Source organism: Hyaena hyaena, unplaced genomic scaffold, assembly GCF_003009895.1.
Source record: "Hyaena hyaena isolate Hyena2069 unplaced genomic scaffold, ASM300989v1 scaffold_120, whole genome shotgun sequence".
NCBI classification, from domain to species: domain Eukaryota; kingdom Metazoa; phylum Chordata; class Mammalia; order Carnivora; family Hyaenidae; genus Hyaena; species Hyaena hyaena.
In genome coordinates this window covers 835,190-850,586 of record NW_024080752.1, presented here as the reverse complement: position 1 = coordinate 850,586, position 15,397 = coordinate 835,190, and the positions used below count along the sequence as shown (strand labels likewise).

General features: G+C 44.8%; 2 protein-coding genes across 3 annotated transcripts in view; both read right to left on the bottom strand.

The window, feature by feature from the left end:
* GNB5 (G protein subunit beta 5) overlaps positions 1-4,802 on the bottom strand; it is a 48,544-nt gene extending 43,742 nt beyond the window's left edge. Inside the window, exons 1-2 of one of the 2 annotated variants that reach the window (XM_039237124.1) lie at positions 4,677-4,802; positions 177-288 (exon numbers count right to left, since the gene is read on the bottom strand). In XM_039237124.1, the coding sequence (XP_039093055.1) occupies positions 177-288; positions 4,677-4,802 (238 nt within the window). Of the gene's footprint in view, positions 1-176; positions 334-4,676 lie in introns of those variants that run through there. The other variant, XM_039237125.1, reaches the window with a different exon arrangement.
* A 7,178-nt stretch (positions 4,803-11,980) lies between these two features.
* MYO5C (myosin VC) overlaps positions 11,981-15,397 on the bottom strand; it is a 106,562-nt gene continuing 103,145 nt past the window's right edge. Inside the window, exons 40-41 of the mRNA XM_039237163.1 lie at positions 15,089-15,169; positions 11,981-12,988 (exon numbers count right to left, since the gene is read on the bottom strand). Of these exons, the coding sequence (XP_039093094.1) occupies positions 12,836-12,988; positions 15,089-15,169 (234 nt within the window). The 3' untranslated portion in view covers positions 11,981-12,835. The remainder of the gene's footprint in view (positions 12,989-15,088; positions 15,170-15,397) is intronic.

Sequence of the window (15,397 nt, the reverse complement as noted above, 5' to 3'; positions counted from 1 at the left end):
GCTCCGGGCCGCAAACCACGGCTCGCCTGACGCCCTGGAACCTGGGGGCCCATCCCGGGCGCAGACCTGGCTGCGGCCCGCGGCCCAGCACCCCTAATCCCGCTCCCCCAGGGAGGCCGGTCTGAGTCCCTCGGCCCGCCTCCCGGCGCGCAGCCCCCGCCCCGGCCCGCACTCACGCTCCACGTCGTGCAGCTTGGCCCGCTCCTCCTCCAGTTTGCCCTTGAGGCTCTCGGCCTCGGTCTTCAGCGATGCCAGCGTCTGGTTCTCGTGCAGCCCGTCGGTTGCCATCTTCGCGCCAGGACGCGGCGGGGAGGGAAGCCGAGAGCGGGGTGGCGGGTGAGCGGCGGCGGCGGCCTGGCCGGCGAGGGGGCGGGCGCGGCTCCCGGCGCAGCTCCAGCCGCCTGCTCCCCGAGCGCGGCCCCGCCCTCCGGCGCTGACGCGGGCGGCTGCGAGCCTGGCTGCGGCGGCCGACTCCCCCCTCGCGGCTCCGCTCGCCCGCGCCCCTCCGCACCCCTTCCGCGCCCCCCGCCCTGGCACCTGCGGCGCGCGCCTGGCGCTGTGCCCGGGGCGATGCACGCGGTGGCGCTGCGGCGCACACCTCTCGGAAAAGCAGGCAGTGTCGTGCCCCTTTTACCGGTGGGAAAACCGAGGCTCAGAGGCGAAAACGTGACTTCGCACACATGTAGTGAAGGACCAAACGGGATTCCAGTCCAGGACTTACTGGCTCCTAGGACCCAGGGACGTCCCAGGGACACGGCCTTCCTACCTGCCCCCTCCCTGGCACTGATCAGCTCTCAGTGGGACTTGATAGGCTGCCGGGTGGCTGCTACTTGCAGAGTAGATGGGCAGGGAGAGGGCAACGAGGCCTGGTCCGCACCCACCCCGGATTCCTAGCCTCGTCCTGGGGAGCTCTGGTTCCCCACCCTCCCCCACAAAGAACCGGAAACATTCCTCCTTTGTTGACTTAAATATACGAAAATAAAACTCATTCTGGCTTCTGAGAAGCTGTAGTGTACGACACTCGGACGGCACACTACGGGTTTTGCTTTTCCTTTTTTCCACACGAGAATTAAGTGCCGGGCCTAGTGTCAGCAAAAGGAGGTTGGTGGCAGGGGTGGGGTTAGCATTCTGGGGCCCAGACCCAGGGTTTTTGAACCCACACTCAGTGATCTCAGCTGTGTCGTTTCTGAGCCAGCTTCCTTCACCTTAGAATGGAAGATCCCTAGGATTCTCTCAAAGATTCAAATTTAGGGACTTTAAGGCAGGCTCAAGCATCTCGTTTTCCCAGTCCTCTGCAATGCCAGGCGCCGTTCCAAGTACTTGGTTAATAAATCACAACAGTCACCCTGAATGGATACTATTCTCCCCATTTTACAAATGAGGAAGTTGAGGCTCGGAAAGGCTAAATGAGCTGCTTGAGTCACACTCCCAGAAAGAGGCAAACGCAGAATTTGGACCTAGGCAGTCTGGCTCCATTCAGCTATATGCCTTCAGACTTCAATGTGGAGGACCCAACCCATGGCTTCTGCCTTTAGCCCCTCCATGACCGTGTGTGTGTGTGCGCGCGCGCGTGCGTGCACGTGCTTGCAAAATGGGAAGGCAGATCAAGGTTACAAATTCTAGAACAAACATTCCCAAGCAGGATTTTGGGGGCCGTTCCCACCCTTCCTTCCCTCCACTTGCTGTCCTGGATGGCTCTTCACCAAAGAAAAGTTGGAAGTAATCTATATTAATCTATGCGTGATTGTCTAAGGGGTTAGATTCTGGGCTCCACAGTTTCCTTATCCAGAACATTTACTTCATAGGGCTGTTATGAGAATTAAATACAATAACGTGAATGAACCTCTTAACAGACACCACCATCATAGCAGATGTGTTCTAACCACCAGCTCCCTTTTCCCTCCCCATTGATACAGGTTTATTCATCATTTATCCTCAGTATTTAGAATAACTGGTATATGGTAGGTGCTCAGTTAGTGTTAGTTTATCAAGTGGATGTATAAAACAATATATAAAATGTATAATTAAAAATAAAACAAATATATAGAATATCAATGTGTAAATAGATATATACAACTATTTATAATAGTGAAAATACTACATCTGCTTCAGAGTTTGTAGAGCAGAAGTGTAAGAGCAGGGGTTCCATCGAGATCATACTGCCTGAGGATAACTCCTGGCTGTGCTGTGTGGCCTTGGGTGATCTACTTGACTTCTCTGGGTCTCAGGCTCCTCCTCTAGAAATGGAAAACACCGCCTCAGAGAGACTCATCAGGGGTGACCAGGTAGAGCCTCCCATGACACATAGTATTTGCTCAAAATTAAGGCTCCCTGATACATTTGAGCAATTCACAGGAAGTAATTTAAATGAGACACTAGGCCATGGGAGACATTTCTCACCAAGGTCACCTCAGAAGGCCTGGCCAGGGGCGCCTGGGTGGTTCAGTTGGTTAAGCGTCCGACTTTCGCTTAGGTCATGATCTCGCGGTTCGTGGGTTCGAGCCCCGCATCGGGCTCTGTGCTGACTGCCAGTTCAGAGCCTGGAGCCTGTTTCAGAGTCTGTGACTCCCTCTCTCTCTGACCCTCCCCTGATCACGCTGTCTCTCTCTCTCTCAGAAATAAATAAGACATTAAAAAAAAAAAAAAAAAAGGCCTGGCCAGCATCTTCCCATCACTTCCTCAGGCTGGTGCCTCATGGCCCATCATAGGCCAAGTGTGCCTGCTCAAGGTCTGCCTGTGTGTGATCTGGAGCAAGCGCAGCTTCACGCTGGAGCTTGGCCTCCTCTGGAAGCGTGTTCTCTCTGTAAAAGAAACCCCAAGTATCCCCCAGTCTGGAGGGTCTTCCTATCTTCCATGGAGATGAGGCCATGCAACTTTTGAATAGCTGGGAAAGTTTACAAAGTGCCTTCCTGTACTTTGGTTTCCACTCCTGTTTCTAGGTAAGGACGCTGGAGAGCAGAAAAGCTGAGGTCTGCTACTTTCAGCAGGAGTGGAGTTACAGGGTTGCCTCTTATTTATGACAAAGGTCCAGTGGGGGCTCATAATCCCAAACACCCAGATAAAAATTAGCTGTCAGTCACTTGGATGTCTCCTCAGCCACAGAAGAGTGTCTGAATAAATTGGCAACCATCAAGTGCTTATGGTGGAGATAGCCTGTGACCATTTCCTGAAAAGCACCTCTGACCTGGGGGAATCTATGATGCTAGAGGATGTGACGATGGGGATTCTGGGCTCCTTCTGTCCACAGAAGCAGATGTTTAAAAGACAGAAGAGCTAGATTCACAAATAACACTGTTCCAGGATGGCAGGGCCAATGGAAAGCAGGTGTCTTTTAAGAACTAAATGTCCTCAGATTGACGATTTGCAGAGCCAAGCTTAGAATACAAGGCACTTCAGGTAGAAGCCCGTTCTACTAAGCCCGAATCTTGTGACATCAGAATTGTTCTGCTTTTCCAATGTCTGTGTGCCACTTTGTGCTGTTGATTTGCCATTGCTTTATGAGAATACTTTCTGTAAATGAAATCACTGTCAGGGGTTACAATGGAACCAAGAGGATGAATACTGTCTCTTCCTCTTTAGGTGGATAAAATGTAAAAATTCCTTCTCCTCTCTTTGATGCATGGTTTTTAAAATGTGTTGAGAATTGGGGGTTTCCTACTGGGCTTCTGGAGAAGAGTGCTCTACCACTTTTGACCAGGTGAGGGCTCTGCTCAGTGGCATTACTGAGCCCAGCTTTGCAAATCCTCTGAGATGGGACTAATTTCAAGGGCTTCAGCCATGCTATGGGCATTTTGCTGCAATATGTGAATAAAATGGGTGCATAGTCACCTCTAGTGAGGACTGATTTGTGTTCTTTGAAAAATGCCAGAATTTATATTCAATCGCTAGTCCTCAGTGAAGTCTCAGGCCTAAGGAGCACTTTTTCCTGAACTTAATGTTGCTTACTACTGAAGCCCTATAGGGTTCAGTCTTTAATAGAGCTGTTCCTAGGGAAAGCTGGACCAAGGCCTTTGGAGAGATACTTCCAGGCTGTTTATTTGCCAGAGTCCCTTTTAGCTTGGTTGCTTGCCAAGCAGACTAGTAGAAAGCAGAAGCAAAAAACGTTAGTTCTAAAAAATAACAATAATAGCTAAAACATTCATTGAGCACATGCTGTGCTGGGTACTGTTTTAAGCACTTTATCAGGGGAACCTGGGTGGTTCAGTCAGTTAAGCATCTGAATTCAGTTCAGGTCATGATCTCACAGTTCATGGGTTCAAGCCCTGCACTGGCCTCCACACTGACGGTGCAGAGCCTGCCTGGGGTTCTCTTCCTTTTTCTCTCTCTCAAAATAAATAAACTTTTAGAAAACCATAAACACTTCATCAAATTAACTCATTTGATTCTTACAAAGCCCTATGAGATATATGCTATTATTCCTGTTTTACATCTGGGGAAACCTACCTCCTAAGAGAGTTGAGATCTGCTGGCACACCACCACCAAGGAACACAAGTAGGATCTGAACTCAGGAGGTCAGAGATGAGCGTCCACACCCTGAACCCCCATGCTGTACTGCCTCACTGTGCCCAAGTGTACTGAAATGTGTGTGCATGTAAACTCATCTGTCATAGGACCCAAACATTAGACATCATTTGAAAGCAAGGAACTACTTAAATTTTTAAAAGGTGGCACTTACAATTTCTGCACACATTGAGCAGTAGCTGAGCTGTTGGGATTTCTTGAAAACTGGTCTCAGAGCCCGTTGTTTGAAACATTTGTCACAGGAGCCAAATACATTAACTAGAAAGGTCTGATCACACATTTTTAAAATCCAAAATGAAGCTGAAAGAGAGAGAGAGAGAGAAAAAAAAGAGAAAGAGAGAAAGTGAAGTATATGCATGAGAAAAGCCAACAGAAACAGCTTTTTAAAATCTTATCTTCCTTTCATCATGATGGTTGCTCAGACTTCTGCATGTGGGATGAAGTATATGCAGTTAATATATAACCTTTGATTTATTACAACATGCTGCTGGGTCAACACCAACTCCTTTATGTAATCAGTAAGAAAGCATCAGACAATAGGTTTTCTGGGGCTACCATTTAACTGGCTGTTTTGGCAGCTTCAGACACAGACACAATTGATCTCTGCAGCACATTATTAATCCTGTGGGGCTTTGCAGTGGAAAGCATTGTTGTAATGGATACTATAATTTAAAACTTAAAAAATATTCTGCCTCTAAGGGTAAACTTTTGGAATAAAGAGTCAGAAAATGGTAGGACCTGATCCCAACTGCTGCCGTAAGGCCGAGTAAACATAGTATTGGTTCTCTGCAAGGGACACATCCCACTTACTAAACATTTGACAGCCAAAGACCCAGGCTCCCTGTCTGTCCATCAAGAGGTCAACAGACAGGCCCAGGCCACTGAAGGAAGGGCAAACTTGCAGAGGCAAAACCATCTGGTGGCTAAGGGTGCTGGCTCTAGCTGACCAGATCCTGGCCCCATTACTTAGGCAAATTCCTTTGAGCTCTCTGGATCTTTGCTGATTGATCACATAGGATCTTAACATGTAGTGTCACAGGGTCATCAGGGGAATTGGAAGAGACAGTTCATAAAGCCAATCTCAAGGCTGGAATACAGTGAGTGCTCCATAGATGTTAAGCTGCCCTGTGAGTGTCTACAGCAGCAGCAGCAGAGCAGTGGGAAGGGGGCAGGGCGAGGAGGCTAGAGATACGGAAAAGGCAGAAGTGAACCTAGAGCCACATTTCAGGCAGAACACGATGAAGGCCTTACTTGAAACAATGGTGTAGGGTGGATCTGGACCAGGCTCAGGAAGAAGGGCCCAGGCTTGGCGACAAGTGGGGACAAGAAGGGAGAGATGTCCACCGTGACTTTTGGGTTTCTGTTGGGGAGGCGAGGTGGTACGGTGCCACTCCTGGAGATGAGGGCAAGAGGGTAAGAAGGAGAGGGAGCAGCCATCGTGGGCCAGCGAATTTAATAGGTGTTCCAAAGAGCGGGGCACATCAAGATTCAAAGAAATAATCCCCTGACTATAAACATATTTGGGGGCACTGGTTTCAACATTTCAAAGGAGCCAAATTTGAGAGGAATGCATTTCTGGGACAGGTGGCAGCGGGGACACTTCTAAGGTGGGATGTCCACCATGCAGAGGTCACCATGGGGCTGGAGAAAGAAAGGGGAGCTCACAAATTGGGTTGAACTCTCCCACAACAAAGGTGCAGCTGATAGTTCCTGAGATCTCTAAGTAACAGAGGAGTAGAGGACAGTCCCTTAAGGATGAAAGACCAGGAGGGAAACAGCTACTGACCACCATGCAGTGCTTGGCCCTGACTGCTCACAGCCGCCCCGGGAGGAGGCAGACATCTGTGTCACAGCTGAGGACGTGCCGGAGGTTCAGTGTGTTCAAGGTCAGTGGTGGAGCCTAAATCTGTGTGTAGTGGGACTCCACAACACTTAACCATGGAGCTGGCACAACCAGTCTGCTCTGCCTTTGCATAAAGCGTGAGGTAAAGAGCGTGCAAGGGCCTGCCCACTGGACTTTGGCGAGGACCCGGTGAGGTTGCCCGCCACTGCCATGCCTGCCAGTTACAAGGTCATACTGAGGACTCCAACTAATAGCATTAGGAAGGGGAGCCATGGGTTTTTCAGCAAGGGAGCAGCGTCATTCAAGTGGATTATTTCAGCATTTGTGCTTCCAGAAGTAGGTCAGAGAGAGAATGTACAGAGGAAAATCAACTAGGCTAAGAGACTGTTACCGTGTTCTGGGAAAGAGGAAACCAGCTCTGAATGGAGTAGCAGCTGCGGAAATGGAAGGAGAGAAGAAACCTCAGGGCCTACGGGGAGAAGGAATACAAGGATTGCTAGGCGGTGTGGCAGAGCAAGAGAAAGGGAAGGAGAAAAAAATGCCAATATTCCAAATCTGGAAAGAGAAGCTGAATTTTAAACTCTTTCAAATGATAAGAGCTGTTCATGTTTATTATAAATAATTGGAAACAGAAGGACACGAGGAGGGACAATCACCTGCATGCCCTATACTAATGAAGTGACTGCTGTTAACATTTTACGTTTTCTTCTAGTGTCTTCATAAGTATATATTAATACATTTTTTTTTACAAATAGTTTATTGTCAAATTAGTTTCCACATAACACTCAGTGCTCATCCCCACAAGTGTCCTCCTCCATGCCCATCCCCCCCTAATACTTTTTAAAAAAAATTTGAACTGTATGGCATATACAATTTTGAACTTTAGTAGTTTTTTGCTTAATAATGCCATTGCATATTCTTGGAAAACACCATTTTCTAACAGAGACCACAAGTTTTGAGACATACCAACCTTAAAATAGCTTCACACAGGTAGCATTTTAGATCTGCTTGTTAAGCACAGGCAAGCCACAAACTAAATGTGAAACACTGCAGTATTTAAAATGATAAATATTATACATGGGCATTGTAGAGTCTGGAAAAATCAAAAAGGTATAACGAAGAAAATAATCACCTATAATCCCTCTGCCCAGAGAGACTCCTGTCCACATTTTAGCTTATGCAAGAATACATTTTATAGTTTTAATATTTTATTATATTCATGTTTTTCACTTAGCATCTATATCATGGCTAAATTTAATCTCAGTGCATTCTACTATACTTACGGTCAATAATCCTTTTTAAGGTGAGAGAACTTTTCCCACCTAGGACAAATGCCTCAATGAACATTTTGAGGAGAAAAAGATTAAAATGTCCCATTTTAACAAGCCTTGACATGAAGTGTTTCTGAGATCATCCATAGAACTTCTCAAACCTTCCCCTAACTCCATGCCAAGAACAAAATTTCTTTGCAATGTTTCACCTAAATATATAATTTGAAAATTACTGAACAACCCACCATCCTATGTTTATTTGTAAGAGTACAAGCCAAAAATAGAAAGTCAGAAGTGAAAGTCCCTACTACCTGCTCTGTGATTTTTCCCCTTATTTAGATTTGGTGCATGTTCTTCCAGACTCTTCTGACACCACAGATAAACCTTTGTGAGTTACACAAATAAGGCTGTTAGCTATTTGCTTTTTTCACCTTATTTATTGTAAGTACTTACAGATCTGTTTTGTGATAACAGCTTCAGTATTATTCTATACTATGTACTATCACAATTTATTAAACCAACCTCCTATTATTGCATATATAGGGTATCTCCAGTTTTTGCTTGTAAAAAACAGCCCCCTCCACCCCATGCTTTGCTGGTGGAAATGTAAACTGGTGCAGCTGCTGTGGAAAAGTTTGGCAGTTCCTCAGAAAGTTGAACGGAACTGTCACCATATGACCCAACAAATCCACTCCTAGGTATACGCCCGTCTAAAGTGAAAACACATGTTCACATAAAAACTCACACGTGAGGGGCGCCTGGGTGGCTCAGTCGGTTAAGGGTCCAACTTCAGCTCAGGCCATGATCTCACAGTTTGTGAGTTGGAGCCCTGTGTCAGGCTCTGTGCTGACAGCTCAGAGCCTGGAGCCTGCTTTGGATTCTGTGTCTCCCTCTCTTTCTGCCCCTCCCCCACTCATGCCCTGTCTCTTCCTCTCAAACATAAACATTAAAAAAAAAAAAAAAAGAATGAAATTCTGATAAATGCTGCAACATGGATGAAACGTGAAAGCATGCTAAATGAAATAAGCCAGACATACTCCAATGATACGAAATGTCCAAGATAGACAGATCCATATAGACGGGAAGGCAGATTAGAGGTTGCCAGTAAGTGGGGGGAGGGGAGAATTGGGAGTGATTGCTTAATGAGTAAAGGGTTTCTTGTCTAGGGTGACAGAAATGCTCTGGACTTACATAATGCACATTCTTGCATATATACTAAAAACCACTGAAATGGATGCCTTATAATGCTTAGTTTTATGTGCATTATCTCATTAGAAGTTATTTAAAAAATTTTTAACATTTATTCATTTTTGAGAGACAGAGAACAAAGCATGATCTTGGGAGGGGCAGAGAGAGAGGGAGACAGAATCTGAATCAGGCCCCAGGCTCTGAGCTGTCAGCACAGAGCCCGACACGGGGCTCGAACTCACTGACCACGAGATCATGACCTGAGCCGAAGTCAAACACTTAACTGACTGAGCCACCCAGCCGCCCCCAAAATTATTTTTTTTAAATACAAGACTCTGAACAGACCTTTCACAAATGTGGACATTCGTATGGTCCATAAACATATAAGAGGTGCTCGATATCATTAGTCATCAAAGGAATGCAAACAAAACCACACTGCTATATCGCTACTTACCCACTAGAATAATTGAAATTTAAAAGACTGATGATTCAAAACGTTAGCAAGAGGGTGGAGAACTGGACCTCCTTCCTTGTTTGTGGAAGTATAAATTGGCACAGGCTTTTTGTTAATCAGCTTAACGATAATCCACAACCCTCGGACCAACTTGGTACAGGCTTTTTGGAAAACTGGTTGATAGGATCTACTAAAGTTATACATACATATATTCTGTGAGCTGGCAGTTCTACTTCTGGATATACACTCGTCAGGAACAAATACTTATATCCTCAAAAAAATGAATAAAAATGTCATAGCAGCTTTACCCATTATAGCCCCAAACTAGAAAAACCCAGATGTTCATCAACAGATTGGGTAAGTTGGGATATGCAATTAAGAAGAAGAAAGATACATCCACGACACTGTGGATGTATCTCATGGACATGACTGTATAACATCTGTATTAAAACCTTCCTATTCCATAGCTGTGTTCTGAGGCTTATGTCCACATGCAAAGTGTTACTTCGATCCATGTTTAAATCAGATTATATGACTTTACAGATGTCTAACTTTTTCCCCCCGGATGCCAGCACCAAATATATTTTTAAAGCGAAACACCTCTCTAATATTTCAAAAGAAACAAGTTCAGGTTGTAGAACAATTAGAACATGCAGATTAACCACCCCCACCCCCCTTACCTGTGCTCCGACCTCCCAGAAATCCCTCTTAACACCTCGGTGTATGCACACAGAACACTTTCAGAGCGTGCAGGAGAGCCTGAGTGTGTCAGCACATACATACCTTCCACAGAGTCAACACTTGGAGCGACCAGCTGAGGAGTCAGCCCTGCAGCTCGAAGGTGAAGGTGCCACAGCAGAAACCGCACCTCTAATCTCCTTATCTGAGTGTCGAGGCTCAGCGGCTTTGTCCCTTCCCACGGGCACTCACTGCCGACGGCAACCTTCTGCCCATGCACACCAGATGCCCTCAGAACCTCTGCTGACCTGTGTCCTGGGCTCAGTTCTCTGCCCTCTGCAGGAGGCAGACTTAGCAGCTTTGGCCCTCACGAATCCACGCCCCGCTCCACTAAGCAACCCTAACATTCACCTGGGACTGTTACCAGCACCTCCTGCCTCCTCAGTCCTGGGCCACCAGCGCGTCTTCATTTGAGCCATTCTTCCCACATTCAGTTTTGTGGGACTGAGCAAAATGCTGGGATGAGCACCCTTCTCCTATCTCCATGCATGAATTTCTGAGACTCTGCAGGTCCCTTTGTCTTGTTCCCAAACAAGATCTACTCCAGCCCAAGGGTGACCAGCTCCGCCCTCCAATCTTGCTGCTTCTAACAGGACCTTGCTTTTGCAGCTCCGTCCCATCTCACTAGCATCAAGATGAGCAGGGGGATGAGTAAGATGTGGACAGGCTCTCCAGAAGCTCACCGGGTAGCAAAGGAGATGGGCAATGTTACCAGCTTCTATAGCCCAGGGTGAGTGCTGTAAAGCAGGCATAAACCATGACTTATGGGAACCGAAAAGGAAGGATGATGGGCTTCTTGCAGCCTAGGGAAGATAGGGAGCAGAGAAGGGGCACGGAGAAGGCCACCAGTGCAGATCAGAAACCCAGTCACGTCTCTGCCACGCAGCCCCTCCTTCTGTCACTGTCTGGCAGACCATGGAGACACAGCCTGAGCCAGGACTTAGGGTGTATTTACTTCCCCTCTAAAAACACTTTCATTCATTCATTCATTCATTCATTCATTCATTCATTCATTCATTCATATAGAGAGGCAGAGAGAGAGAATCCCAAGCAGGCTCCACCTTGTCAGCAAGGTCCATGTGGGGCTCGAACCCACAAACTCTGAGATCATGACCTGAGCTGAAACCAAAGATTGGATACTTAACTGACTGGGCCACTCAGGCGTCCCAAATGTTTATATAGATTTTATGAGACATTACGAGTCTATAAAGATCCCAGCATCTTTAAGCACACAACCCTTAAAGAAAGGCATAAACCTTGTACACTTAAGAAAAATGTAGTCTCCCTGCAGTTAAGGAACCTGACCCAACTCATTTGGTAATTTATTTTATTGATTAAAATATTTAAAAGCTCTACTTTTTCATTTCTTCATATACAATGTATCTAAAAGAACTAAGTCATTTATAATATGAAAAGGCATTGTTACATAACAGTAGGGTGATGCTTCATAATCATGTATTATCACTCCTAAGACTTAGGTCTCTTGTACAGAATGCAACTCGTGCCTGTGAGTCTGTCAGAAACAGGAGGGCTCCTGAGATTCATGGAATGGTACAGAAGAGTCGTGGGGCCACACACCTCAGGCAGGTAGTGCCTGTTGAATAAGATCCTGTGCTCTGAAAGGAAGGAAGTAGAAGGTCTGGGGGGGACAAGAGATGGTTGGTTTCCATGAAACTTGGGAAACACTGATTTCTCAAAAAGAAGAATTGACATAATTCTTCAGTTATTTTTACGGGAAAATTTAAAAACATATTTGGATGGTGAAAAGAGAGAGAAAGTCAAGTAGGTTGCCTTTGAAACTTAGTTAAAAAAATTTTTTTTAATGTTTATTTATTTTTGGGAGACAGAGATAGACAGATTACAAGTGGGGGAAGAGCAGAGAGGGAGGGAGACACAGAATCTGAAGCAGGCTCCAGGCTCTGAGCTGTCAGCACAGAGCCCGACGTGGGGCTCAAACCCACAAACTGTGAGATCATAATCTGAGCAGAAGTCAGACACTCAACCAACTGAGCCACCCAGGCGCTCTGAAACTTAGTTTTTAAAGAAGCTGTTGCACAAAAGATATTGAACAATGAAAAATTATGGCCAATATGTTGGCAGAAAAAATGTAAAGATACGTTCCTTCAGAAGAGGTGGTAAATGGCATGGCAATTAATTTTAATAATATATTCATTTTAGATAGATATATACATAAAATACTTCATATGAGTCATTTCAGACTGAATATTTGCTTAAAAACTAGAGGGGTCTGAGACAATAAATATTTTTTCTTGCAGGAGCATTTTTAGTGGAAGTCAGTGAACCCCACTTCACCCACCCTGGGCAGGAGGCATGGGGTGAGAGGAATTTGGACGGGACATTATGGTCGAATAGGATTATTTTCTGGAAGACTCAGCCCTGAAACCTACTGGTGGCTTCATAAATGTACCTGGGCTTCACATGAACATTAGTAAACTTAGGGGCACCGTGTCCCCAGATCATACTCCCTTTAAGGGGAGCCCTGTCACAAAACAGATCTAGCCTAGAGGCACCTGGAAGAAAATATGGGCCTTCCAAGAATTCCAGTAAAAGCTGGCTGTGATTCTGAAGGTATACATGGCCTTTCCAAACCCAGCTGGTGTGTGTTAACTCTTACAAAGTGACAATGGCAGCACCATCACTGGGAACAAGAGAAGATGTGGCCCATCTTGGAGAATTCTTATTTTCTTCTTTACATCACATTCTAAAGCATTTCCAGTTCCAATTAATAAACCACATCCTTCATATTTGACCTTCACTTAGCTTCTGAGGGAAAAGTGCACTTCCTCTCTTTTCTCCTGCTATAATCTATTGAGAAAGCCTAGCTTAAAACTGCTGGGGATCTGGATCATTTCCAGAGCATGTGGAGAGGGGGTAAAAGGAAACGTAACTTGAAAGAGATATTTTGTTTCCAACATCAGATGTGATGAATCCTCCCGGCTATTTAGGAGAGCCTGAAATTAGAACCAGAAAAAAAATGAATAAGGGAACCAGTGCATTCTGCTTTATGACTCTTTAGAAGTCTAGAGTAAGGAAAACACAACTCCAGCTTCACTGAAAAGCTCCTTTCAAAATCATGTGAGACAATACACAAAAGAGCCTTTTAACAACACAACCCCATGGTTACATGGTCTATGCAAGATTTCCAATCGCTCTCATGAATATTTACTTAAGTGCTCTGCTTCACCTCAGAAGTTAATTTCCCACAGGGTGGACTGACTGTAAATGGATCTGTTTTCTATTCTTATCCACTCTTTTGGCATAATTTTAAGCCCAAACATGAGTAGATCTCAGGTATTAAATCTTATAGCAGTTATCCTTCTTTTTAGTTCAGTAGTTTGTGAACATTTTTGTCCAAAGACCCCTTTATATTCTTTTTTTTTTTAAATTTACTTTTGGGGTGCCTGAGTGGCTCAGTTGGTTAGGCGGCTAACTTCAGCTCAGGTAATGATCTCACAGTTTGTGGGTTCGAGCCCCATGTTGGGCTCTATGCTGACAGCTGACAGCCTGGAGCCTGCCTCGGATTCTGTGTCTCCCTCTCTCTCTGCCCCTCCCCCACTCCTATTCTGCCTCTCTCAAAATTAAATAAACATTAAAACCTTTTAAAAAGTCTACTTTTATTTATTTATTATTATTAGTTATTGTTGTTGTTGTTATTATTATTATTATTACTATTTTAAGTGGACTCCATGGCCAGCATGGAGCCCAGTATGGGGCTTGAATTCATGACCCTAAGATCAAGACCTGATCTGAGATCAAGAGTCGGACGTTTAACTGACTCAGCCACCCAGGCACCTCAAGACCCCTTCATACCCTTTAAAGATTATTGAGGACCCCAGAGTGCCTGGGTCACTCAGTTGGTTAAGCATGTGACTTCTGCTCAGGTCATGATCTCATAGGTCATGATATCATCTCAAGCTTCGCATCAGGCTCTGTCCTGACAGCTCAGAGCCTGGAGCCTGCTTCAGATCGTGTCTCTCTCTCTCTCTCTCTGCCCCTCCCTGCTCATGCTCTGTCTCTCTTTCTCTCTCTCTCTCAAAAATAACTACATTAAAAAATTAAAGAAAAAAAGATTATTGAGGACCCCAAAGAGCTTTTGTGTATATGGGTATAGCTCTTGATATTTACCATATTAATGGTAAATTAAATAATTAAAATAATTCAAAATATTAATTCATTAAAATAACAAGAACAAACATGTAAACATGTATTGAAAAATAACTATTTTTGAAAACAAAAAAATGAGTAGGAGGCAGTACTGTTTTATATTTTTGTAAATCTTTTTAATGCCTGACATAATATGATAGGTGGAACCTTGTATCCATTTCTACATTCAACCCATGGTGACATGTCATTTTAGTTGAAGTATATGAAGAAAAGTCTGCCTCACGCATATGTATTTAGAAAAAAGAAGACTTTTCAGGCCCTCTGAAAGGGTCTCCAAGATCCTTGAACTAAATTGTGAGAACCAATGCCCTAGGTGATTGGGGAAGAAACTTTAGGGATTAAAATAAGAAAACAAATGGGTATACAAGACTCTGTTTCCATTCAGCCTCTGCTCTCTTGCACAGACTGATAAGAAGACTGATAATAAACATGCTGAAGAAACATAGAAGGTGAGTGGTGATTTGGGTGTTTTCATTCCTTCCCACTGAGGCTAAAATGGGCTCTGCAAACGGGGGTGTTTGACAGGGAAAATTCCTGCTACTTTTGCTAAGTGCCTTTCATTTGCATGTTTGGTAAATGTGCTTTAACCTTAGATTTCTATAACGTTAGTTCAATGTCAATTTCTTTTTTCTTTTCTTTTTTTTTAAATTTTATTTTAGAGAGAGCGTGCAAGTAGGGGAGAGGGGCAGAGGGAAAGACAGAGGGATAATCTTAAGCGGGCCCCACACTCAGCGCAGAGTCCAATGCGGGCTTCCATCCCATGACCAAGGTATCATGACCTAAGCTGAAATCAAGAGTCAGATGCTCAACCGACTGAGGCCCCCAAGCACTCCTCCATATCAATTTCTTATGCGGAAAATTAAAAGGCACATCCTTAAGGATCTTACCTGCACTTTGCGAACAAAGGATGGAGTCACTCTTTTCTCAAAGTCATCTATTGGTGTGTATGAATTAAGGATCTTTATGATCTGCAAATAGCACATGGATGTTGTTAGACCATGAAAAAGGATAAGTCTGTCAATGAAATAATGATTCTAATGGTTTGGGCACTGCTAGGAACCACACACAGTTCTTTGAGACTGTGATTTGGCTCTAGGAACCATGTACTCCAGACTCCTTCCTTTATGCCCCCGACTGTCCATACAATCACATCTGTGTTTTGTGGGCAGAGAATGTATCAGATACACTTTTGTGTT